Below are 25832 nucleotides of genomic sequence, written 5' to 3' on the forward strand. Positions count from 1 at the left end.
TGTTTCGGCCCTCCAGAACGGGAATAGGAAAGCCCTGATTTAAACCATACTTGCTATTACACTGTTAACCACACTCATGGGTTTAATAGTTAATGTATTATTTTAACCTAAACCTTTTACTGTAACCCGATATATAGTTAGTGTTACCTGGCATAGAGGTAGGACATGAAATCCAGGGGTGTGGCGGCCTGTAGGCTGCTCTTCCCTGTCCCTGCCCCAGACAAAGACACCAATCCTAACACGGCAGGATCCTCTGAGGGCTGGAGATTCAGAGGGCTCCCTGGATCAGAGGCTGCCAGGGAGGGAAGGAGGGACACATCCACACCCCATTGATCCACACTCAGAACCTGACCAAAACAACCAGGCACAGATATGAACCAACAACCCATCAGAACCAGTAACCAATCAATGATTTGAACCAACAACCAATCAGAACCAACAAACAATCCACGATATGAGAGTGTACAGTGCATTCGGAAATTATTCAGACCCCTTGAATTTATCCACATTTAGTTACATTACAGCCTTATTCTAAAATTGATGAAATAGTTTTTTCCTTATCCAGCTACACACAATATCCCTTAATGACAAAGCAAAAACAGTTTAGAATTTTTAGCAAATTTATTACAATTAAAAACTAAAATATCACATTTACTTAAGTATTCAGACCTTTTACTCAGTACTTTGTTGAAGCACCTTTGGCCTCGCGTCTTCTTGGGTATGACACTACAAGCTTGGCACACCTGTATTTTGGGAGTTTCTCCCATTTTTCTCAGCAGATCCTCTCAAGATCTGTCAGGTTGGATGGGAAGCGTCGCTGCACAGCTATTTTCAGGTCTCTCCAAAGATGTTTGATCGGATTTAAGTCCGTGCAATGGCTGGGCCACTCAAGGACATTCAGAGACTTGTCCCGAAGCCACTCATGCGTTGTCATGGCTGTGCGCTTAGGGTTGTTTTCCTGTGGGAAGGTGAACCTTGGCCCCTGTCTGCGGTACTGAGCGCTCTGGAGCAGATTTTAATCAAGATTCTCTGTACTTTCCTCCATTCATCTTTCTCTCAATCCTGACTAGTATCCCAGTCCCTGCCACTGAAAAACATCCCCACAGCATGATGCTGCCACCACCATGCTTCCCCGTAGGGATGGTGCCAGGTTTTCTCCAGACATGACACTTGACATTCAGGCCAAAGACTTCAATCTTGGTTTCATCTGATCAAAGAATCATGTTTCTCATGGTCCGAGAGTCTTCAGGTACCTTTTGGCAAACTCCAAGCGGGCTGTCATTTGCCTTTTACTGAGGAGTGACTTCTGTCTGGTCACTACCATAAAGGCCTGATTTGTGGACTGCTGCAGAGATGGTTGTCCTTCTCCACAGGGAACTCTGTCTTCGTCACCTCCCTGACCAAGGCCCTCCTCCCCCGATTGCTCAGTTTGGCTGTGCCTCCACACAATCCTCTCTGTGCTCTATGGACATTTCCTTTGACCTCATGGCTTGGTTTTTACTCTGACATGCACTGTCAACTGTGGGATCTTAATATAGACAGGTGTGTGCCTTTCCAAATCATGTCCAATCAACTGAATTTACCACAGGTGGACTCCAATCAAGTTGTAGAAACATCGCAAGGATGATCAATGGAAACAGGATGCACCTGAGCTCAATTTTGAGTCTCATAGCAAAGGGTCTGAATATTTATGTAAATAAGGTATCCGTTTTTTATTTGCAATAAATTTGCAAACATTTCTAAAAACCTGTTTTCACTTTGTCATTATACAGTATTGTGTGTAGATTGAAGGCTAACATGTTTTATGTCATCAATTTTAGATGAAGGCTGTAACGAAACAAAATGTGGAAAAAGTCAAGGGGTCTGAATACTTTCCGAAGGCACTTTATGGCCTGCTTTGTGTTAGTATGTGGGGATTATTTCTGTTCAACCTGTCCGCACCTCCAGATATTTCTTTATAGAGTCTAGAAACTCCACTTTGGACCTCAACTCCTCAAGCTGGACTTTGAGTTTGGACAGCATCAATCTAGCATCCGAACCTTCAGCAGAAAAACACATTAAAATGGTGTGTTTATTTCTCTATGTCTCAACCCCGTAGTAGAAATTGTAAAAGTCATGAGGGATTGATTGGTACGTTTGTTTTTTCTCTCTTGATGGAGCAGCTTTTGGTAGAAATGTCTGGTCTTTTTCAGACTCTTCGTCTCGATCATAAGCTGCTGTTGAAGCTCCTACAAGTAGAACATTTAATGCATAAAACAAAGTAGACTACAAGCCATTCAGATTGTACACTTTAGAACTGTCAAGGGTTCTTTGGCTGTCCCTGGAGGAACTCCCTTTTATTTTGTTCACAGGTAGAACCTTTTCGCCAAAGGTTCGGTTTTTCGTTGGGTGAAAATGTTGTCATAGCAGGGATAGCCAAAGAACCCATTATTAACCCTTTCCCCAAAGGTATATATATATATATATATATACAGTACATGAAGAGCCTTTTAAGCCCCGTTTCCACTGACACTTAAAATTAGGGCCAAATTGTCGAGGGAACCCCAGACCAGCGCAGCCCAGTTTCATAACCGGTGCCAGCTCGATTCGAATTCAGGCTGGTGACGCCGTTACTATGCAACCACCGGCTGATCACTACTGGATGATGACAACTTTAAGCTTGCTCGTCTGGGCTTGCTGCTGTTAGCTAGCACATGGACAATCAGTACTGCAGTAGTCAGATATTACACGAATTACCACCATAGCTGGACCCTTCATACATTTTTGCACAACACAAACTTTTATGAGAACAGTCAGGCCTCGAATACTATCTACCTAACGTTAGCTAGCAAATTCGAGTTGAAACAAGCTAGTTAGCTAGCTAATGTGGGCTAGCAGGAGTTTTAGCAGGCCAGGTCGTATTGAAAGCTAGCTAGCTACATTATATCAAAACTGTCTGGTTTGCTTGGTTAACTAGCTAGCGAATAGTCAAAGCCGTGGCAAGCAAGGTAGGAATTAAGCTAGCTAGCTAGCCTGTTACGCTAGTGACAATACTAACTGTTTAGCTAGCTAATGTTAGCAAGCAAAATACATGGCTCTGAGTCTTACTGGCATGAGTATGGGGTAACGTTAGTTACAGCATGGTTAGAAGGAATTAAAAGCTAGCTAGCAACATTTGCGAAACCAGCTGCAGTCACATATTGACTACCTAGCAACATGACATAATTTCTCGTTTCTGTAGGCTGTGGTGGAAACATAATTCGATCTAGCCAACCAAGGCTAGCCCAACCCGGGTTAACTTCAAAGTGCCAATGGAAACAGGGCTTTAGAGTATACAATATAACACCGATATGGACCCATGGCTCTTAAAGAGCCCCTGAACACGCTGATTAGCAAGCATGTTTATCTGGTGCTCATTAGAAAAACAAGATTTCAGTCTTGGAGGTGTGTATCCTGACCGATTCCGCGTTTGGTTAATTATGTTTTTTCCCTCATGAGACATTGTAGACGCATAAGCCTATTTCACATAATCAAAATCACCAGAATTCATCTAATATAACTCAAGAAATCTGTAAATAATTTTGACGTTTTTTGCAGAGGATGTTATAGTTGCGCAAGTTTACATGACGTTTTTTGGTGCTCTATTTCTGAAGTAAATATATGTGTGACTTGTCTTATGTAAACAAAGTCGGAGCTGCCGGGCAGGTCTGTCTCACTGTCTATGCTATTTGACAGAGAGCAAACAACACAGCTGTTCACCCCCATGTTAGTGGGCAAATGGACATCGTCAAATCAAAACCCAACCTTCATTTACCCGTTGTGACGCACAGATGTTCCAAACTCCATTTTAGACAAGACTGACTTGATGACTGACTATTTACACTTTGTAGTACATTTTGACACTAGAATAACTGTTTCTGACTCATATCGATGCCACATAGGCCGCTTTCAAAGGGATTTGTTGCTTTTTTAAAAGCAGTCGGTCTTTAAGGTATGAGAGTGGGGCAGTCAGACTATTCCAGTGAAGGAGCCGATAAAAACGTACATCAGGACCATCAAAGCACACAGAGAGAAGGACAGCCCATCATTATTCTATTACACATGCTAATGGATTTTGTGTTGAAGGGTAGATAGATAAGGAGAAAATAATGTGCCACAATTACCCTAAAACCTCCAACTCTCTTCCTGTTCACCTCAAATCATGATTATATGCTGATTTGCTTCAGCTAATAATGTTGTTTTGCTTGGTTTGAAACTAATAATCTCATAGCTTTCTCATGAAAAGCATGCACTTATCCAAACATGGAGTTTGACTGAAAGTCTAATTACCATTTAATTATTCATTAGTAAATTAGTTAATTATTCATAGTAAATTATGTCAATGATACTATTTTGTGAATGCTCAAACTGCAAGGGAGTAGCACATTCTCTACGATAGGTCATCATTCAATCCATTCATTTTAAATGAGATGGATGAGACTAATAGAAAGTGCATGCTTTATATCAAAAGTGCCACTCCTATGTAATTGGCAATACCGTAATGCCACAACGAAATTAATAGGGCTTCATCATTGGCTGCAATGCAACAAACACTACCTGGATAAAATCAATTTTAAAGACAGAGGAGTCCTTTTAATATAGTGAGCATTAAGTGAATGTTGAACAGTAGAATTAGAACAGCCTCAGGCAATGACACTACTTGCCTTAAACATTAAACATGATTTCGCTTTATTTTAGCCTGCTTGTTCTCTGGCATTTATATAGATAATCACATAATTATGATATAATAACTAATTATTGTTTATTTCAGATGCATGTCACTTTTTCATTATGCACTATTTGGTAGAAAGTAGTAACTAATCATGTTGAATCTTTGAAGTATCAGACAGTATACATTTACCACGTCTTCTAAAATGAGAGTCACATATTTACACATTTACAAAAAAAGCACTATTCCAAACATTGAGACCATGGTATCTGTATGGTCTGTCATCACTCATAGCTAGTCTATTATATTTAAGCTCAATGGCTTTTCCTCCCAGGTTACCCACCTGTGTTTTCAGCTCCAGGCACGGGGACTCACTATGCTGTCCCAAGTTCCTAGCATATTCCACCACATCCTGACTAAAACAGTCCCCTCCATAGAAGGCCAGGGCCCAGGCTGGGCTGAGGCTGTGGCTGGACTCCTCTGCTCCTGAGCTGGGGGAGAGGAGACAATGAGACACCAGAGATTCTGTGTCCTCCATGTCCTCGCAGCAGTCAGGGCTCATCTGGCCTCGGTGGCCCACCCTCAGTGGCTCGTCCGTCCCCCATAGAGAGTCAGCTTCAGAGGGGCTTTCATCGCCGCCCCCCACTGGATGCTCGGCACTCTCCATAGCCCCCTTAACCAAACACTCAGCAGCTCTCAATCCTGGACCAGGAAACATGGCAGAGCAGGAAGAGAGAGAAAATGGATGGGTCAGGCAGTCTGTATGTGTGTTTGTGTGTGTGTGCAAAGAATTTGAGAGGTGTTATTCTCGCAAGGCTGAAGCTTTCTTTTGGTGAAAGGCTCTATTAAATTTGTTTTATGGTATGCTGTTAAATGCTAACCTTGTTATATTGTTTGATTCTGCATCACAGGCGTCCTCCACCTTACAGCGTGAGCAGACTATTTTTGCTCTGATTTATCATCTCACACAAAGTATTTTGTGTGAAACTGAAGGTGTGTGCAGTGTGCAGTGTTTGTTACCAATGGGTCTTTAGGTGTTTGTTTGCGTGTGCATTATGCTAATTGTATGTATTGGGGCGTGTAGATGGAAAGGACGTGACTGTGCCTGTGCCTGTTTCCACAACAACTCTCTCCAGCTGAGGAGATCATTGTAACATCACAGCGTGATTTGAGGAGTCTTGAATAAACCGTGCTCTTAAATACTTAATCCAACTGCCAATCATTCACCTAACAACTTGATTCAACTGCCATTCAAAGCTGGATTTGTCACAACATCTCGCTACAGTATACAACTTCATCTAACTACGTCATCTCACAGACATTTATCATGATAATGCTAACAGTGATGACAGTTGTGAAGAACTGGTAACAGTGATAAATAACAGTTGCGTAGTAATGGTAACTGTAATGACAGTTGTGAAGTAATGGTGCTAAATTATATTGCTAGAGGACTCCTGATATCTACATTATAAGTATAATTACTGTCTTTGTTTTTGCTAGCTAGGGCCATCTCCTTTAAGTGCTGCCTGTCTTCCCAGTAGCCTACTTGGTGTGTGAACTGCTGAATGCTATTAACGTGCAGATGATTGTTGACACATTAACCAGGATTAAGAGGCAGGGCAATTTGTGACTGTTGTTGTTTTGGTAATCAGTGGCTGTATTGGAGGTGGAGGGGTTTCACCTCTCCTAGGCAATCAGCAATTAGTACCGGGAGGTGTGCTTGTGGGCTCTTCACCTTTTGCAAGGCAATTAGTACTTCAGTCTTGACTGTTTTCAAAGCGGCAGCTGTAAGCAGCGGTCTCGTCGCAAAACTAAGATGGTCGCCGAAACAGAGAGGGTTCTGCAGTGTTATGAGAGGAAGGCTCCACACCACTGTCTCCCTTGAGTATTTTCCCTAGTTATTCTCAATCTCATTTTGCTCTTTTGTAGCTTTGGCAACTATGTGTGTGTTTTCTATCCTAGTTCGCTCCACTCCCCGTAGGCTTTACAGACTCTCCCCACCCCTTGGCTGCAACCCTTCTAATTTAGTGTACCCTGCGCACACAACCCATGTGGAATTCCTGGTCTCTGGCAGCGTTTGGAACTGCCGATCTGCGGTCAAGAACGCCTAGTTCATCTCAGCCTATGCTGCCCTTCAGTCCCTTGACCTTTTGGACCTGACGGAGATATGGATCACCCCAGAGAACACTGCTCCAGCTACTCTCTCTTCATCTGACTACGTTTACTCTCATAGTTCAGTTTGAGAGCATCTGGTTGTCACGGTGGTGGCACAGGGCTACTCATTTCTCCTAAGTGGAAATTTGTATTTCTTTTCTCCTGTCTCACCTGCCCATCTCCTCATTTGAATTCTATGCTGTCACGGTCACTTGTCCATTCAAGCTTAACATTGTTGTCATTTATCGCCCACCAGGTGTCCTTAGAGAGTGCTTCAATGAGCTTGACACCTTGGTAAGCTAATATCCTGACGATGGCTTACCGCTCATCGTACTTGGTGACTTCAACCCCCTGACGTCTGCCTTCGATTAATTTCTTTCCTACTTGACTCCTGTGACGTGAAAAACTAAAGACCGGTAGCCCTTATTTATTTTCTTTCTAAAGAACTTGAGCGTGCTGTCTCTGACCAACTCTTTCGCTATCTCTCTCAGAACAATCTTCTTGACCCTAACCAGACAGGCTTCAAAACGAGTCACTCAACAGACTGCTCTTCTCTGTGTGACGGAGGCTCTCCACACTGCCAAAGCTAAATCTCTATCCTCTGTTCTCATCCTCCTAAATCTATCCATTACCTTCAACACTGTGAACCATCAGATCCTCTCCACCCTCTCAGGGCTGGGCGTCTCAGGCTCTACACACTTTTGGATTGCATCCTACCTGGCAGGCCGCTCCAGGTGACGTGGAGAGGATCTGTGTCTGCACCACGTCCTCTCACTGCTGGTGCCCCCCAGGGCTCGGTTCTAGGCCCTCTCCTCTCTATACACCAAGATACTTGTCTCTGTCATATCCACACACAACTACTTTTCTCCTTTCCCCCTTCTGACACTCAGGTGGCGACACACATCTCTGCATGCCTTCCAGATATCTTGGCTTGGATGTCGGCCCACCACCTCAAGCTCAACGTCGACAAGACAGACCTGCTCTTCCTCCCGGGGAAGGCCTGGCCGCTCAAAGACCTCTCCTTCGTGGTTGACAACTCCACGGTGTCCCCCTTCCAGAGTGCAAAGAACATTGGCGTGACCCAAGACAACACCCTGTTGTTATCTGCAAACATCAAAGCAGTGACTCACTCTTGCAGGTTCATGCTCTACAACATCTGTAGAGTACGACTCTACCTTACACCGGAAGTAGAGCATGTCCTAATTGAGGCACTTGTCATCTCCCGTCTGTACTTGTCACGTAGAGTAGGCCAGAAGGCTAAACTGGATAACCTAACCTCTATCAAAATAAAAAGATGGCGGAGCCGCAAAAGTTCTTCTGTGCAAAGGTGTTTATTTACAAGTGATTCCGGAACAAAAAAAACAACAGTACTGCTATCAACGTCTACCTGATGGGACAGCTTAAAAACAATGCTGCCCCATCCACAGCTCGATCCAAAATGCCTCCAAAATGCCTCCAAAATGCCTCTCAAAATGCCTCTCTCCTGAACTGAAAGAGAGGCTCCTTTTGTAAGGCTAGCCCCTCCCCTCAGAACAATTAACCCTAATTAATTAATCAATTAACAATACAAACCTACATTTTCCATTAACTAAACATACTAAAGGAAATACATTGCAACACGGTTTTAAACAATATCACAACATAACATTTACAACATTACATCACTACTGACAATATCTTTCAATATGCCCATATGCATTAATGAGCCATTTGGGACAGGCACTATAAAGCCAGCCCAATTCCCTTAGCTCGGGTCCTTTTCCAGCATACCCGGAAGCTACAGAGATGGAGAGAGAGAGGAACAGAACAAACAAACAATGCGCTCATCCACAACATTGATAAGTATAATTTATATTGTATATCTCAAATATGAACATTGATATAAGTGTGAAATGTATGCACTAAGACAGAAGTTAATTTGTGTGTCGACCCACATTGTTAACTTATCTTATAATGGCACAGGGAGGAGTGATGAATGCGTGTGTGCGTTGAAGAACCAATTGCTGCCCGCGGCCAGTGACGGACTTCTACGTCACAGTACTACTGCAACTCGCTGTTGGCTGGGCTCCCCGCTTGTGCCATCAAACTCATGAAACTTATCCAGAATGCTTCAGCCCGCCTGGTGTTCAACCTTCCAAAGTTCTCCCATGTCACACCGCTCCCCTGCACACTCCACTGGCTTCCAGTCAAAGTTTGCATCCACCACAAGACCATGGTACTTTCCAATGGAGCAGCAAGAGGAACTGCCCCTCCCTACCTTCAGGCTATGCTCAAACCCTACACCCCAACCCGAGCACTATGCTCTGCCACCTCTGGTCTCTTGCCAGAGGTGGCACATCTAAAACCCTACTACAAAGCATTTTTGTTGTTGTAATTTGACCACTTTTTCTCCCCAATTTCGTGATTACGATCTTATCTCATCGCTGCAACTCCCTAACGGGCTCGGGAGAGGCGAAGGTCGAGTCATGTGTCCTCCGAAACATGACCCCCCCAAGCCGCACTTCTTTACACCTGCACGTTTAACTCGAAAACCAGCTGCACCAATGTGTCGGAGGAAACACCGTTCAACTGACGACCGTGGTCACCTTGCAGGTGCCCGTCCCACCACAAGGAGTCACTAGAGCGCGATGAGCCAAGTAAAGCCCCCCGGACAAACCCTCCCCTAACTCAGATGACACTGGGCCAATTGTGCGCCACCCTATGGGAGTCGCTTTGGGTTCATGCCATGGGGGAGATCTTCGTGGGCTATACTCGGCCGTGTCTCAGGATAGTAAGTTGGTGGTTGAAGATATCCCTCTAGTGGTGTGAGGGCTGTCCTTTGGCAAAGTGGGTGGGGTTATATCCTGCCTGTTTGGCCCTGTCCGGGGTTATCGTTGGATGGGGCCACAGTGTCTCCTGATACCTCCTGTCTCAGCCTCACAATAGTTTGTGTCGCGGGGCTTGGGTCAGTCTTTTATATCTGGAGTATTTCTCCTGTCTTATCTGGTGTCCTGTGTGAATTTAAGTATGCGCTCTCTAATTCTCTTTATTTTTCTCTTTCTTTCTCTGAGGACCTGAGCCCAAGGACCATGCCTCAGGACTACCTGGCCTGATGACTCCTTGCTGTCCCCAGTCCACCTGCTCGTGCTGCTGCTCCAGTTTCAACTGTTCTGCCTGCGGCTATGGAACCCTGACCTGTTCACCGGACGTGCTACCTGTCCCAGACCTGCTGTTTTCAACTCTCTAGACAGCAGGAGCGGTAGAGATACTCTGAATGATTGGCTATGAAAAGCCAACTGACATTTACTCCTGAGGTGCTGACCTGTTGCATGCTCTACAACCACTGTGATTATTATTATTATTTGACCCTGCTGGTTATCTATGAACATTTTAACATCTTGGCCATATTCTGTTATAATCTCCACACAGCACAGCCAGAAGAGGACTGGCCACCCCTCACAGCAAGGTTCCTCTCTAGCTTTCTTCCTAGGGAGTTTTTCCTAGTCACCGTGCATCTACACCTGCATTGTTTGCTGTTTGGGGTTTTAGGCTGCGTTTCTGTACAGCACTTTGTGACATCAGCTGATGTAAGAAGGGCTTTATAAATACATTTGATTGATTGATTGACTCCCGGTCACGGTCGGTTGTGCCAAAACCCGGGATCGAACCCCATGCTGTAGTGAAGCCACAACAATGCAGTGCCTTAGACCGATGCGCCACTCGGGAGGCTCAAAGCTGATCTTAAATAATCCCACAGCACCCCATCCTCACACCCGCTTCAGTTGTGAAGTAATGGTAACAGAGAAGAGTTATTGAAGTAATGTTAACAGTGATGAAAGTTGTAAAGTTCCAGTATTTCCTTCCCTACCTGGGCAGCCATGATGTTGACCCTCCTCGGATTCAGTATCTTCTCCGTATGCAGACAGGGTCCTCTGGTGTCTCTCAAATCTCTCCCACGCACCTGAAGCTACAGGTCCACTGTGGTGCAGGTTGCCGTTCAGGTCGACATGACCACGCCGCAGTGCCTCCATCTCCTCCGCTCTACAGCTGGCAGCACTCAGGGGTGAGGTGGCTGCCCTTTGCCATGGCTTTGATGGAGACTGTTCATTAGAGCCTCTACATGTGGCACATCAGCAGCCAGAGAGGGAGAGAGTAAACACAAAACGACAGTCAGTCACAGCTAGTCACAAACATCACAGCCACACACCTAGACAAACACATAAACACAGGCAAAACACACATTCAATAAAACAGAATGCACACTAAGAGCTCAGACTGAAAAGTAATTGAAACATCAGATAGTAATTAGACACAACATAAACAATGCAAACAAAATAGCGGGAATAACAACTCAGTCAATACGAAAACACAGCAGATACTGAAAGTTCAGACAACTAATCATATTATGAGAAATCTAGACAGATAATTGAAAGAAGCCCACTCCTCACAGGCATAATTAAAACAGTTAAGTAGGCGCACATAAATGAATTAATCAGAACAAAACAATCAATAATTAGCTTAAAAAAATAAATAACTATCCTTAGCGGCTCCTTAGCAGCTGACTGCTGGGGTTGAGTGGTCCAAAACTGTTGGTATCCAAAGCAGAGTTGTTCTGTTTGTATCCAAAGCCTAGTGTTCCAGCACCAAATCAAAATGTATTTGTCACATGCGCCAAATACAACAGGTGTAGTAGACCTTAGAGTGAAATGCTTACTTACAAGCGCTTAACCAACAACGCAGTTTTAAGAAAATACCTACAAAAAAGTAAGAGCTAAAAATGACATAATTCAAGAGCAGCAGTAAATAACACTAGCAGGGCTATATACAGGGGGTACCAGTACTGAGTCAATGTGCGGGGGTACTGGTGTTAAGGTAATATGTACATGTAGGTAGAGTTATTAAAGTAACTATGCATAGATAAGAACAGAGAGTAGCAGCAGATTAGAAGGGGGGGGGGGGGCAATGCAAATAGTCTGGGTAGCCATTTGATAGATGTTCAGGAGTCTTATGGCTTGGGGGTAGAAGCTGTTAAGGAGTCTTTTGGACCTAAACTTGGCGCCCCGGTACCACTTGCCGTGTGACAGCAGAGAGACCAGTCTATGACTAGGGTGGCTGGAGTCTTTGACAATTTTTAGGGCCTTCCTCTGACACCGCCTGGTATAGAGGTCCTGGATGGCAGGAAGCTTGGCCCAGGTGATGTACTGGGCCCTCTGTAGTGCCTTGCGTTCAGAGACCGAGCAGTTTCCATACCAGGAAACTGGTATGGAGTTTACAGCTGCACCATGCCCTCGATGGTGCAGCTGTAAAACCTTTTGAGGATCTGAGGACCCATGCCAAATCTTTTCAGTCTCCTGAGGGGGAATAGGTTTTGTCTGGCCCTTTTCACGACTGTCTTGGTGTGCTTGGACCATGTTAGTTTGTTGGTTATGGGGATACCAAGGAACATGAAGCTCTCAACCTGCTCCACTACAGTCCCGTCGATGGGAATGGGAGCGTGCTCTGCCCTCATTTTCCTGTAGTCCACAATCATCTCCTTTGTCTTGTTGTCCTTGCACAACATGGTCAGGTCTCTGACCTCCTCCCTATAGACTGTCTCATTGTTGTCGGTGATCAGGCCTACCACTGTTGTGTCATTGGCAAACTTAACCTGTTGGGGATGGGGGCGCTGTTTAGACTATTTATGCTAATTTGGCTAATTTTTGAAACGGCTTCCCACAAAATCCTTGATCGTACAATATGCATATTATTATTATTATTGGATAGAAAACAGTCTATAGTTTCTATAGGAGTTGAAATTTTGTCTCTAAGTGGAACAGAGCCCATTCTACAGCAATTTCCCTGACATGGAGTCAGATTTGAGAAATGTTGGCCACTCTTCTGAAGTCAGTTAAAAGGGCACTGTCGTTGCTATGACTATACGGACACTTCTTACGTCTTCCCCTGGATGCCTTTACGTGATGACGATTCCAATGGGGTCGATTGCGCGTTCACAGGCCCCACAAATGAAAAAACCCTGAAGCTAGTCATTCTTTTGGAGCTGCGTCATGCGCCTAGAGGACACCGGCCCGCACCTTTTCCAAGCATTAGTGAAGGGGGTAATATTACTCGGGTCATGTTTCTACTCGTTATGGGAGTTAAAAACATCATAAGGTAGTTAATTTAAAGCGTTTTATAGCAATTTATATCCGTTTAGTGCGATTTTGGGACATTTATTTTTGCAACGATGTGAAAAGTTGGGCATGTTTTTCAGTTCATCCCGAACGCAGTTGACATTTCCACATGGCAAGAGGACAGCTTTCCACCAAAAGACGATTTCTCCCAAGAAAGGATCCTTTGCCCAAGATACTGATGGAAGAACAGCTCAAGGTAGGACATTTTTATTATGATAAATCGTGTTTCTGTCGAAACATTTTAGTGGCTTAGGACGCCATGTTTTTTGACGTAGCTTCGCTTGGCGCAAACTGTATTGAAAAGTAAGGATAAATTAAAAAATGTAATAACGCAATTGTATTAAGAATTAAATTGTCTATCAATCCCTGTCCACCCTATATTTTTTAGTCACGTTTATGAGTATTTATGTATAAGAGTAGATCACTGTCTAAGTGGCGCAAGGACTTTTTCTTTACCAGCTTGTCTACATTTCACATTGTCTAACCATGATTTTGGTGGCTAAATATAAACATTTTCGATCAAACTGTATATGCATGTTGTAATGTGATGTTACAGGAGTGTCATCGGAAGAATTCTGAGAAGGTTAGTGAAAAAATTAATATCTTTTGGCGATGTTGACTTTTATCGCTCACTTTGGCTAGAATCAATGCTGGGCTGCTAATTGCTATGTGCTAAGCTAATATAACGATTTATTGTGTTTTCGCTGTAAGACACTTAGAAAATCTGAAATATTGTCTGTATTCACAGGATCTGTGTCTTTCGATTCGTGTATGCTGTGTATTTTTACGAAATGTTTGATGATTAGTAGTTAGGTAAACACGTTGCTCATTGTAATTATTCTAGTCCATTTGTGATGGTGGGTGCAATTGTAAACTATGAAGTCTACCTGAAATATGCACTTTTTTCTAACAAAACCTATCCCATACCATAAATATGTTATCAGACTGTCATCTAATGAGTTTTTTTGTTGGTTAGGGGCTATAAATATCTTAGTTTAGCCGAATTGGTGATGGCTACTGGTGTTGGTGGACAAATAAAAGATGGTGGATTATGCTAATGTGTTTTTAGGTAATAGATGTACATCTTTACATATTGTGTCTTCCCTGTAAAACATTTTAAAAATCGGAAATGTTGACTGGATTCACAAGATCTGTGTCTTTCATTAGCTGTATTGGACTTTAATGTGTGAAAGTTAAATATTTAAAAAAAATATTTTTTTTGAATTTCGCGGCACTGGTTTTTCAGTGGGGGGGGGGGGGGGGTGTGCCGCTAGCGCCACGCTGATCCTAGACAGGTTAATGATCGTGTTGGAGTCATGCCTGGCCATGCAGTCATGAGTGAACAGGGAGTACAGGAGAGGACTGAGTACGCACCCCTGAGCGATTTGTTGTTACCTACCCGTACCACCTGGCAGAGGCCCCTAAGTGATGAGCTTTGAGGGCACTATGGTGTTGAACGCTGAGTTGTAGTCAATGAATAGCATTCTCACATGGGTGTTCCTTTTGTCCAGGTGTGAAAGGACAGTGTGGAGCGCAATAGAGACTGCATCATCTGTGGATCTGCTTCAAAAGTACTGAACCTTTCTATTCTCATAGGTTCTACAGATTGTAAATTAAAGAAAATGTTTTGTTAAAATAATGATTATATTATTGATTGATTATGACTTTTCAAATCACCCAGTATTGCTATCTGCAGCGTTAGTTCTAGGTACATTGTATACCGAGTATGTCCACATCCCCGTCAGAGCATTTTATTGGTAAACTACACGGTAATGTAAAATTAGATTTTTTTTTGTGATCTAATATGTAATATAGTACATTTATCATATTTTGGTTTTAATCCAGAGAGGTAAGCAAAAGTATCTAGATCCTCTGAGGCTGTGGAGGGATTCTAATTGTGGTTGAAAAAGAAAACATGAATCATCAGCATTGTTTGTTTTAAGCCACAGATTTCTAATCCCTTAATATTATTGTTGGATCTAATTTTAACAGCTAACATTTTGATGGCAATAATAAATAGAAATGCCGATAGTGGACAACCTTGTTTTGCTCCTCTTGACAGTTTAAAACTTTGAGATGTAGCCATTATTACCATTTTACACCTAGAGTTACTATACATAACTTTAAACCATTTTATAAGAGATTCTCCAAAATGGAAATATTCTAGGCATTTATATATAAACACCAGTCGTACTTTATCAAAATACTTTTTAAAATCAGCTATGAAAACCAGGCCTGGTGTCCCCGATATTTCATAGTATTCTATTGTTTCCAGTACTTGTCTTACATTATCTCCAATGTATCGTCCATGTAAAAAACTTGTCTGATTAGGATGAATAATATCTGTGTCACGATCGTCTGAATTAATGGACCAAGGCGTAGCGTACTTAAGTTCCACATGTTTAATAACTATAAAACTCACCAAAAACAATACAGAAGAAAACAAAATGTGATGTTCTGGGCTACTCACAGGCAGCAACACAAAAACAAGATCCCACAAACAGGTGGGAAAAGGCTGCCTAAATATGATCCCCAATCAGAGACAACGATAGACAGCTGCCTCTGATTGGGAACCATACCAGGCCATCAAAGAAATAGAAAACATAGATTGCCCACCCTAGTCACACCCTGACCTAACCAAATAGAGAATTAAAAGGATCTCTAAGGTCCGGGCGTGACAATCTGACAATACCCTTTTAATTCTATGCGCCAAGCATTTAGCTAGAATATTTGCATCACAACACTGAAGTGTAAGAGGCCCCCAATTTTTAAATGGACTGGATCTTTATATATACCACTTGGATCCTGTTTCAGTAATAATGAAACCCGACCCTCTTGTTGCGTATTCCAATAATCTACCGTTTATATAGGAGTGGTTAAAACATGCTAATAATGGCCCTCTGAGTATATAAAAAAAGTTTGGTATACCTCCACTGGTATGCCATCCAGCCCTGGAGTTTTCCCAGCCTTAAAGGATTTAATTGCATCAATAAGTTCCTCCTCTGTAATTTGGCCTTCACATGAGTCTTTCTGTACAGATGTTCATTTTACATTATTAATAGGGAAAAAATCCATACAATTTGCGGAGATGGAGGAGACTGAAAAGAAAACATTCTTAAAGTACTTTACTTCCTCTTTCAAAATATAATTCGATGAATCATGTGTGACTCAATCATTTGTAACAAGTTTCAATAAAAAAAAATTGTAGCATTTCTATGTTGAAGATTCAAAAATCATTTGGTGAACTTTTCCCCATATTCCATCCAGTTCACTTTATTTTTATAATATATTACACTGGATCTTTCTTGAATAAGTTCCTCCATTTCTTTGTGTTATTCTTCTAACTTATTCTGTGCCTCTATGGTACAGTTTTTGTTGCTATCTAACTGTACTGTTAGTCCTTCAATTTCCTTTGTTAATATGGACCTTGATCTAAATTGCTTTTCTTTTATAGATGAGTACTGAATTGCATGGCCTCTAAAGGCACATTTAGAAGTGTCCCAGAAGTGTCCCAGGGGATCTGCTGTACCTATGTTATGTCGGAAAAAGTCAGTTATAACTAGGACAGAAGAATTTATCATCCAATAGGCTTTGACTAAATTTCCAATATCCCCGCCCACGTGGGAATTCTGTAAGAGTAATATATATGCCAATTCTGTGATGATCCGTCCGCAATCTGTCCCTTATCAACACTTTAACTTTTGGTGCCAGAGAGAGTGACATAAGAAGGTAATCAGGATGACTAGCTTGATTAAGCCTCCGCCATGTACAGTATATCTCACTAGGTCAGAGTATTTAAGTCTCCATATATCCACTAATACCAGTATATCCATGACATTCCTGATTTCCTTAAGTGCCTGAGGGTGATAGTTTGTAGTGTGATTTCCTTTACGGTCCATAGAGGTATTTAAAACCGTATTAAAATCCCCCACAATAATATTAATAGAGTCTAGTGTTGCTTGTAGGGTTGATAGATTATTATATATATTTTCAAAGAAGCGTGGATCATCATTATTTGGACCGTATAGGTTAATAAGCCATATATGTTTATTGTCCAATAACATATTTCAAATCATCTACCTTGATGATCTGTTTGGACAATTTGCACATTTGGATCAAAATGACTGTTAATTAATATCATCAGCCCTTTTGAATTTCTTTGCTCATGGGAGAAATATATTTAGCACCCCCAGTCCTTTTTCCACACAACTTCATATAAAATTGTTGAATGAGTTTCCTGTAAACAATAGATATTATATTCCTTCTCTTTTAGCAAGGTAAATACTGATTGTCTTTTCTTATTATCTGCTAAGCCATTACAATTATAACTCGCTATACTTATTTCACCACTTACCATAATGAGACAAGTTTCAATTATATTTATCAAAATATATGTTTGTAAATGTACCATTAAAAAGTAACATAATGATTGAGGTTCTATATAGCTGTACCATGATATTTGCATTGCTACGAAGTAAACCTACAATTGGTGCCTACTATTCCATCCGCTAAAAGCCCTCCTCATCCCGAGTTGGGTTGTCATCCCAATGCTCGACAGACCACCCCAAACCCCCCGGATCCCATAGCCCCGGAGAGACCGGGACCCATCCTTTGAAAAGAGCACACAGTGCCACCCACAGAACAGAAGCAGATCAACCGCCTAATGCATTTCCATCGCCCTAACCTCGATTTGTATTATATATAGCCCCCCCAAAATAAAACAATTATATATATATATATACACATACATACTTTAAAAATCCTGTTTCTCTTATTTTCAATAATTAGCTATTAATATTTGTAGTAATATAGGACATTTATGCAAAGGATTTTTACCTCCCACTAGTCCAGCCATTACCAAAATTGCATTATGGCAACCAATTATTATATTAGCAAACAATTATTGTGAATCATCCTATATTGTCCTACACACACTCAACCCCTTTCCCCCACAATAATCATAGACACATATTCTCAACAGTTGCACCATCCCAGAGCCCAACTCAAAGTTCTTGATTTTACGAATGCATATACAGTTGCAGCTGTATGAGAAGGCCTGCAAAACCACGCAAAAAAATGGGCAGAAATGGGGAGATTTGATTAACCATTGTCACGTCCTAGATGGAGGTCAGATATACCCCCTTCCCCCGAAACACCCACAACATGGACCCCTGTAGTGACCAAATTCCCAACCATCTCTGTGCAGTCAGACCTTTGATTTTGTGCCACCAGGGCCACAATAATATGCCCCCTCTCTGAATGTCTGAGTGTGACCCCCCTCCCCATGGGTTACTGCAGCTAGTGTTGCCAACACTGTCATTGCCTGGGTGGGGGCACCCCAACGGAATCCCCACCGGCTAGGTACAAGGTCGTCAAGGTTCTCATTAACAGCTTTGAGAATGTCTTTGTATATTACGCTCTCCCTTCAGGGGGCTTTGGCTTTGCAGGACCAATCCTGCCAAGCAGGCTCAGAATCTTGAGGGTGCAGTGCTGCTCTAGAAGGTCTCTGAACGCATTTTGGCTGCATGAATGTTGACCTGTTTAAAGGTCTTACTAACATCGGCTGCGGAGAGTGTGATCAATCAGTCGTCCGGAACAGCTGATGCTCTCATGCATGTTTCAATGTTACGCATAGCGGGATTTCTTATAAGCTTCCGGGTTAGAGTCCCGCTCCTTGAAAGCGGCAGCTCTACCCTTTAGCTCAGTGTGAATGTTTCCTGTAATCCATCGCTTCTGGTTGGGGTATGTACGTACAGTCACTGTGGGGACGACGTCATCGATGCACTTATTGATGAAGCCAGTGACTGATGTGGTTTACTCCTCAATGCCATCGGAAAGAATCACGGGAACATATTCCAGTCTGTGATAGCAAAACAGTCCTGTGGTTTAGCATCTGCTTCATCTGACCACTTTTTTATAGACCGAGTAACTGGTGCTTCCTGCTTTATTTTTTGCTTGTAAAGCAGTCAGATTTTGCCAAATGAAGGGCAAGGGAGAGCTTTGTACGCGTCTCTGTGTGTTGAGTAAAGGTGGTCTAAAGTTTTTTCCCCCCTCTGGTTGCACATTTAACATGCTGATAGAAAACTGATTTAAGTTTACTAGGAGCGCCGCCTCTGGATGAGCGGTTTCCTGTTTGCGTATGGTTGTATACAGCTCATGGAGTGCGGTTTAAGTGCCAGCATCGGTCTGTGGTGGTATGTAGACAGCTACAAAAAATACAGACGAAAACTCTAGGTAGATAGTGTGGTCTACAGCTTAGCAAGAGATATTCTACCTCAGGCGAGCAAAACCTTGAGACTTCCTTCACCAGCTGCTGTTTACAAATATGCATAGGCCCCCGCCCTGTGTCTTACCAAAGACTGCTGTTTTATCCTGCCGATAGTGTATAACACGGCAGCTGTATGTTATTATTGTTGTCGTTCAGCCACGACTCGGTGAAACATAAGATATTACAGTTTTTAATGTCCCATTGGTAGGATATACGTGCTTTCAGCTGTACGGATGGCAAAGGCAGATTAGCCACTCGTCGCCTGATCCTCACAAGGCACCTTGATCTCTTTCCGTGAAATCTCAGTTTCTTTCTCTAGCGAATGACGGGGATGAGGGCCTGTTCGGGTGTTTGGAGTATATCCTTCCTGTCTGACTCATTAAATTAAAATGATTTGTCCAATTCAAGATGAGTAATCGCTGTTCTGATGTCCAGAAGCTCTTTTCGGTCATAAGATATGGTAGCAGCAACATCATGTGCAAAATAAGTTACAAACAATGCGAAAAAAAACAAAATAGCACGGTTGGTTAAGAGCCCATAAAATGGCAGCCATCCCTTCCGGAGTCATCTTTCCAATAAGCTTCCCTAGCAGTGAAAGGCTACTCCAGTTGACAGTCTAAAATCTCCACTCAGAGCATTGCTTGTCTGTCTGTCCAAGGCTGTGATCTCGGTATGTATCATCACCACAGAAGATCAAAAATTATCTCAACACACTGCCCCAGCCGTTAAGAGCACGGCAACCACGAGATGAAACAGTATCTAAGTAAACTGACAAGCTGCACATCTCCTCACCACACTCATGTGCCCCTCCATCTGTCTTGGTCTGCATAAGTAGCAACAAAAAAGGGGTGAGTCCTTATTTCACCTTTTCCTTCATTCATGTACACTCCTCAAGGATCCTTATGGTTCTTCCTGTCCAACAGAGTCATAAGTAGCTCATTAATGGTGCCAAGCCAATATTCTCGAGACAAACAAAAAACTTGCTGGAGAAAGCCAGAGGCAGTGGAAGTGTGTGTCTGAAGTGCATCTTCTGTGAATGCTGATTATGAATGGAGTGTGCGTGTAAGGGGGAGTGGTTGTAGCATCTCAAGTGCCTATTGTTGTTGAGGACTCACATGAGAGAAATTAACATTCTAAACACAAACACTGCCAATTTGGGGCTTTTCCCCTGCTCAGAGAGACAAACTAGGCTTGTTGACAGAGGATACTTTTAAGGAGAACAAAATCCTTCTTATAGTATTGACAGCCCTTCCAGCTAAAGACAGTTTTATGACAAAGGCATTATTTTTTGTTTAAGGGTGTAAATTAAAGAGTGACTGAATCGAAAAGGTAACTGCTCTTTTTGAAAATGGTGTATATGGCATCGATATGAGTTCAAAACAATTATTTTAGGGTCAAAATTTACTACAAAGTGTAAATAGGATAATTTCGGTCATAAAGTCAGTCTCGTCTAAAACAGCGTTTTTTTAAAGTAAGTTTGTCACAATTTACACAAAGGTTGGGTTTGGATTACAATTATGTCAACATAATTAACACATGGTGGTAATGCCTAGGGAGAATTGTCATGCACGGAGTAATCTGTCGTGGATTGATTCTCGTGGACGGATAAAATGGCGAGAATCTGTCAAGGCTCACGTAGAATTATGTGATTACGAGCAGCAGTAGTTCCTGGTTTTGGGTTTTTGTTGGTTGATTATTTGTTGAATCAGGATTGGGCGAAGTTGGTGCTTAAACTGGTGCAGTGATTTTCAAGCCAGTGTGAGGAAGATAAACTGTTTCCACTAGATTCTGCAGCCACAAAGTCAAAATTATCTGTATTGTAAAAATAAATAATCTGAAAACAAAAATGTGCTTTTTGGCCATGATAAACACGGGTGAAATTAGCAGAAGGGAGGGGTTTGGCCAAGACTTCGCTTCCTTCCTTTGCACAAAGGTAATCACAATTGGTAATGGCATTCCCCCAGAAGTAAAACAGGAAATGACAAATTTTCATGAGATAATTTGACTTGTGGGTAAGCAAGATTATGCAAAGAGAAACAGTCTTCTCAACATTATACTACATTATTTGATAATGCTAGCGAGCCATGCTAGCTATGATCCTGTGATGTAACTAGTGAAAGACAAAGCCTCTCGCTAATGTGTAATGTCAGAGGAATATTTGCATTGCTAACGTTAACAAGCTAGCTACCTTACTAACAACAGCAAGGTGGTGGGATCTCGATTGGCTGTCATGCCAGATTTGCTAACTGTAGCCTATTCATTGGCAGTTCAGGTTTGATAGGATGTAGCAAGCTTGTTTTTAATAATGTTCCAACTCGAACTGGCTAGCTAAGGTCCCTGCTAGCTAACGTTACCTAGCTAACTTACTAACGTTACCTTATTTCAATTTGGATTTGCTAATTAGATAGCTAGCAAGCTAGTTAGCTATGGAGTTAGGGAAGCTAGGTAGCATTCAAGGGCTTCAGCTAACCCAAAACCAAAATAACATGCCAACAACATTGTGTATTCTCTAGGGCAAAAATAATGATGACACACCACCAGGCAAGGCTGAGCCAGTCCCGTTTCAGAAAAATTGCGGACACCTGAATCAGGTTGGTCACATTTGATGTCATCAAAGCTCCAAATACTATCACTTGGGATTCACCCATCATAACCACCATTGACAATGTAATCAGTGCTGTGTGTTTTTACGGGTCTTTATGTTGTAAGGAGGTACCCCCTTCCACAGTGCCAATGGACAAGCCTACTCTTGGGCCCGGGTGATTAATACCATCGGTGCCATCCTTCTGCATCTCACATCTGCCTGTAGTTCTTGAACTCTGCCTGCTGGACCCATGGGTTGAGGCAAACTGTCATATCCAGACGGAGTGTCATGCACTCCACCCCTCCTGCCACCTGACTCCACCTGTAATATATGATATATAGAAGCTACTTCATCACCCACTGGAGACTTGAAGACAGAACCTCACCCAGAGAGCATTGCATGTCCGTGTGTGGTTAGACAGACAAATCCTTATATTTGGCCAAATATACCTATGCCATTCTAGTTCTGGTTATACACCTGAAGATGTACTCTACACACAATGTGTTTTCATTTGATAGGTAAAGTGTCAGCATAATGTCTTTATAAAAACACCAATATGATATTTACAGCAGAAAATGTTTTGTCAAACAAACCCATTCATTTTTAGTTGATAAATGTATCTACACTCAAGCTGGGTGATGTTTGTGCAATATCCACACGTAGCATACATTTGTCTGGACATTAGTAATGCTGGGATTTGTCCCCCGGGAAAAATCTAACAGCGGACATAAGGAGAGACGTGACAAAACTAGCCAGTTATAGAATATTGTGTTATAGGACAGCTGAGCTGACTGAAGAATGGACATTCAACTCGCAGTTGATATCGTGTCCACGGTAACATGTCTTTACATGACGCGACAAAACTTTGAAACTAAGTCGCAAGCTACTTCAATAGCAAGGTGTTGAAAAACAAGTGTCTCATAAAACACATTGCAGACACTGGTTCTTGCCATCTTGGCATGACTGTGATTTGACAGAGAAAAAGCTTGCTGCAGTCAGCTTGGCTAAACACAAGGTTCGTACAGGCTTGGCGAGTCAGTCAGGACGGGAGAAGTCCTCAACTTCAAAACTTCTCTCAGTAGCAAAGTTAGCTTAGCTTACCTCGTTGTCACTACTCACTACTGCCCTTGTTTGAGGTGATTGAATGGCAAAGACAACCCCAAAAAACACCCGCATCAAACATCACCCTGAAAACAAATTTCATTTGGTGTCAGTCATGGCCGCCAGGATTTCTTAATAAGCAAGTAAAAAAATCGAGGCCAAATCAGAAAGTTCAGCGCCCTTTAAAGAATTACTAGAGATGAAGTGAGAACAGGATCAGTGTTTGCTCATGCTTTCCGTCCATATAAATGAAAGTGTGAATCTTTTTTCACCTGTATCATTTATCTTCTGTTAGGCTTCTGTTATTGAGAGAAGACCTGTGGTTGGATCACCAGTGAAACAGGCAATCATTGACATACTCACAGAGATAATTGGCTGTAGTTGACCACACAATGTAGCACTCCCAATAAGTCCTCATTCCAGTAAAGGCCACAGAACTTCTCTTTCACAACATTGCAGAATGTCTGGTACTGTAGATCCTTCAGAGACAGGAAATACTCCCCTTCAAACACATAAACATGAGACATGAGTACATCAACGAATGGTTTTTAGACAGAAAGCTTGTCATACAAGTTTACACCAGATATCATACTATTTAATGTTACAACTTGTATAATGGTCGCCGGAGATGATGGCTTCCATTTTATTGGCTCTTAACCAACTGTGCTATTTTGTTCGTTTTTTCGCATTGCTTAACTTTTTTTTGTACATAATGTTGCTGCTAACATATCTTATGACCGAAAAGAGCTTCTGGACATCAGAACAGCGATTACTCATCTTGAATTGGACTAATCATTTTTCTTTAATGAGTCGGACAGGAATTATATACTCCAAACACCCGAACAGGCCCTCATCCCCGTCATTGGCTACAGAAAAAAACTGAGATTTTGCGGAAAGAGATCGGAGTGCCTTGTGAGGATCAGACGACAAGTAGCTAATCTGCCTTTGCCATCCGTACTGTTAAAGTTAATTCGCTGGAAAATAAATGGGACTAAAACTAAAAGCACGTATATCCTACCAACGGTACATTAAAAACTGTAATATCTTATGTTTCACCGAGTCGTGGCTGAATGACCACATTAACATACAGCTGGCGGGTTATACACTCTATCGGCAGGATAGAATAGCAGCCTCTGGTAAGACACGGGTGGCGGCCTATGTATATTTGTAAAGAACAGCTGGTGCACGATATATAAGGAAATCTCGAGATTTTGCTCGCATGAGGTAGCGTATCTCTTGATAAGCTGTAGACCACACTATCTACCTAGAGAGTTTTCATCTGTATACATACCACCACAGACCGATGTTGGCACTAAGACCTTACTCAATGAGCTGTATACAGCCATAAGCAAACAGGAAAACGCTCATCCAGAGGTGATTTAAATCAGTTTTACCTAATTTCTATCAGCATGTTAAATGTGCAACCAGAGGGGGGAAAAAAACTCTACACCACCTTTACTCCACACACAGAGACGCGTACAATGCTCTCCCTCCATTTGGCAAATCTCACCATAATTCTATCCTCCTGATTCCTGCTTACAAGCAAAAATTTAAGCAAGCATCATCAGTGACTCGGTCTATAAAAAAGTGGTCAGATGAAGCAGATGCTAAACTACAGGACAGTTTTGTTAATACAGACTGAAATATGATCCGAGATTCTTCTGATGGCATTGAGGAGTAAACCACATCAGTCACTGGCTTCATCAATAAGTGCATAGATGACGTCGTCCCCACAGTGACTGTACGCACATACCCCAACCAGAAGCCATGGATTACATGCAACATTCGCACTGAGCTAAAGGGTAGAGCTGCCGCTTTCAAGGAGTGTGACTCTAACCCGGAAGCTTCAATACAGGACTAAGATCGAATTGTACTACACAGGCTCTGACGCTCGTCGGAAATGGCAAGGCTTGCAAACTATTACAGACTACAAAGGGAAGCACAGCCGAGAGCTGCCCAGTGACACGAGCCTACCAGACGAGCTAAATAACTTCTATGCTCGCTTCGAGGCAAGTAACACAAACATGCATGAGAGAATCAGCTGTTCTGGACGACTGTGTGATCACTCTCTCAGCAGCCGATGTGAGTAAAACCTTTAAACAGGTCAACATTCACAAGCCTGCAGGGCCAGACGGATTACCAGGACGTGTACACCGAGCATGCGCTGACCAACTGGCAGGTGTCTTCACTGACATTTTCAACCTCACCATGTCAGTCTGTAATACCAACATGTTTCAAGCAGACCACCATAGTCCCTGTGCCCATGAACACTAAGGTAACCTGCCTAAATTACTACTGACCCGTAGCACTCACGTCTGTAACCATGAAGTGCTTTGATAGGCTGGTCATGGTACACATCAACACAATTATCCCAGAAGCTCTAGACCCACTCCAATTTGCATACCGCCTCGAACAGATCCACAGATGATGCAATCTCTATTGCACTCCACACTGCACTTTCACACCTGTACAAAAGGAACACCTATGTGAGAATGCTATTCATTGACTACAGCTCAGTGTTCAACACCATAGGGCCCTCAAAGCTCATCACTAAGCTAAGGACCCTGGGACTAAACACCTCCCTCTGCAACTGGACTTCCTGACAGGCCACCCCCAGGTGGTAAGGGTAGGTAACAACACATCCGCTACGCTGATCCTCAACACAGGGAGTGTGTGCTCAGTCCCCTCCTGTACTCCCTGTTCACTCATGACTGCACGGCCAGGCACGACTCCAACAACATCATTAAGTTTGCCAATGACACAACAGTGGTAGGCTTGATCACTGACAGCGATGAGACAGCCTACAGGGAGGAGGTCAGAGACCTGACCGTGTGGTGCAAGGACAACAACCTCTCCCTCAACTTGATCAAGACAAAGGAGGTGATTGTG

General features: G+C 42.6%; 1 protein-coding gene across 9 annotated transcripts in view; it reads right to left on the bottom strand.

The window, feature by feature from the left end:
• The window catches only part of LOC129836157 (kinase non-catalytic C-lobe domain-containing protein 1), a 58134-nt gene that overhangs the window by 13435 nt on the left and 18867 nt on the right, over positions 1 to 25832 (bottom strand). For 2 of the 9 annotated variants that reach the window (XM_055901996.1, XM_055901995.1), the window contains exons 15-20: positions 23307 to 23445; positions 10689 to 10936; positions 5031 to 5389; positions 2135 to 2228; positions 1942 to 2039; positions 148 to 347 (exon numbers count right to left, since the gene is read on the bottom strand). In XM_055901996.1, the coding sequence (XP_055757971.1) occupies positions 148 to 347; positions 1942 to 2039; positions 2135 to 2228; positions 5031 to 5389; positions 10689 to 10936; positions 23307 to 23445 (1138 nt within the window). Of the gene's footprint in view, positions 1 to 147; positions 348 to 1941; positions 2040 to 2134; positions 2229 to 5030; positions 5390 to 8153; positions 8619 to 10688; positions 10937 to 23306; positions 23446 to 25832 lie in introns of those variants that run through there. The other 7 variants (XR_008756612.1, XR_008756611.1, XM_055902002.1 and 4 more) reach the window with 5 other exon arrangements.

The sequence above is a fragment of the Salvelinus fontinalis genome, chromosome 37, assembly GCF_029448725.1.
Source record: "Salvelinus fontinalis isolate EN_2023a chromosome 37, ASM2944872v1, whole genome shotgun sequence".
In the NCBI taxonomy this organism is placed as follows: domain Eukaryota; kingdom Metazoa; phylum Chordata; class Actinopteri; order Salmoniformes; family Salmonidae; genus Salvelinus; species Salvelinus fontinalis.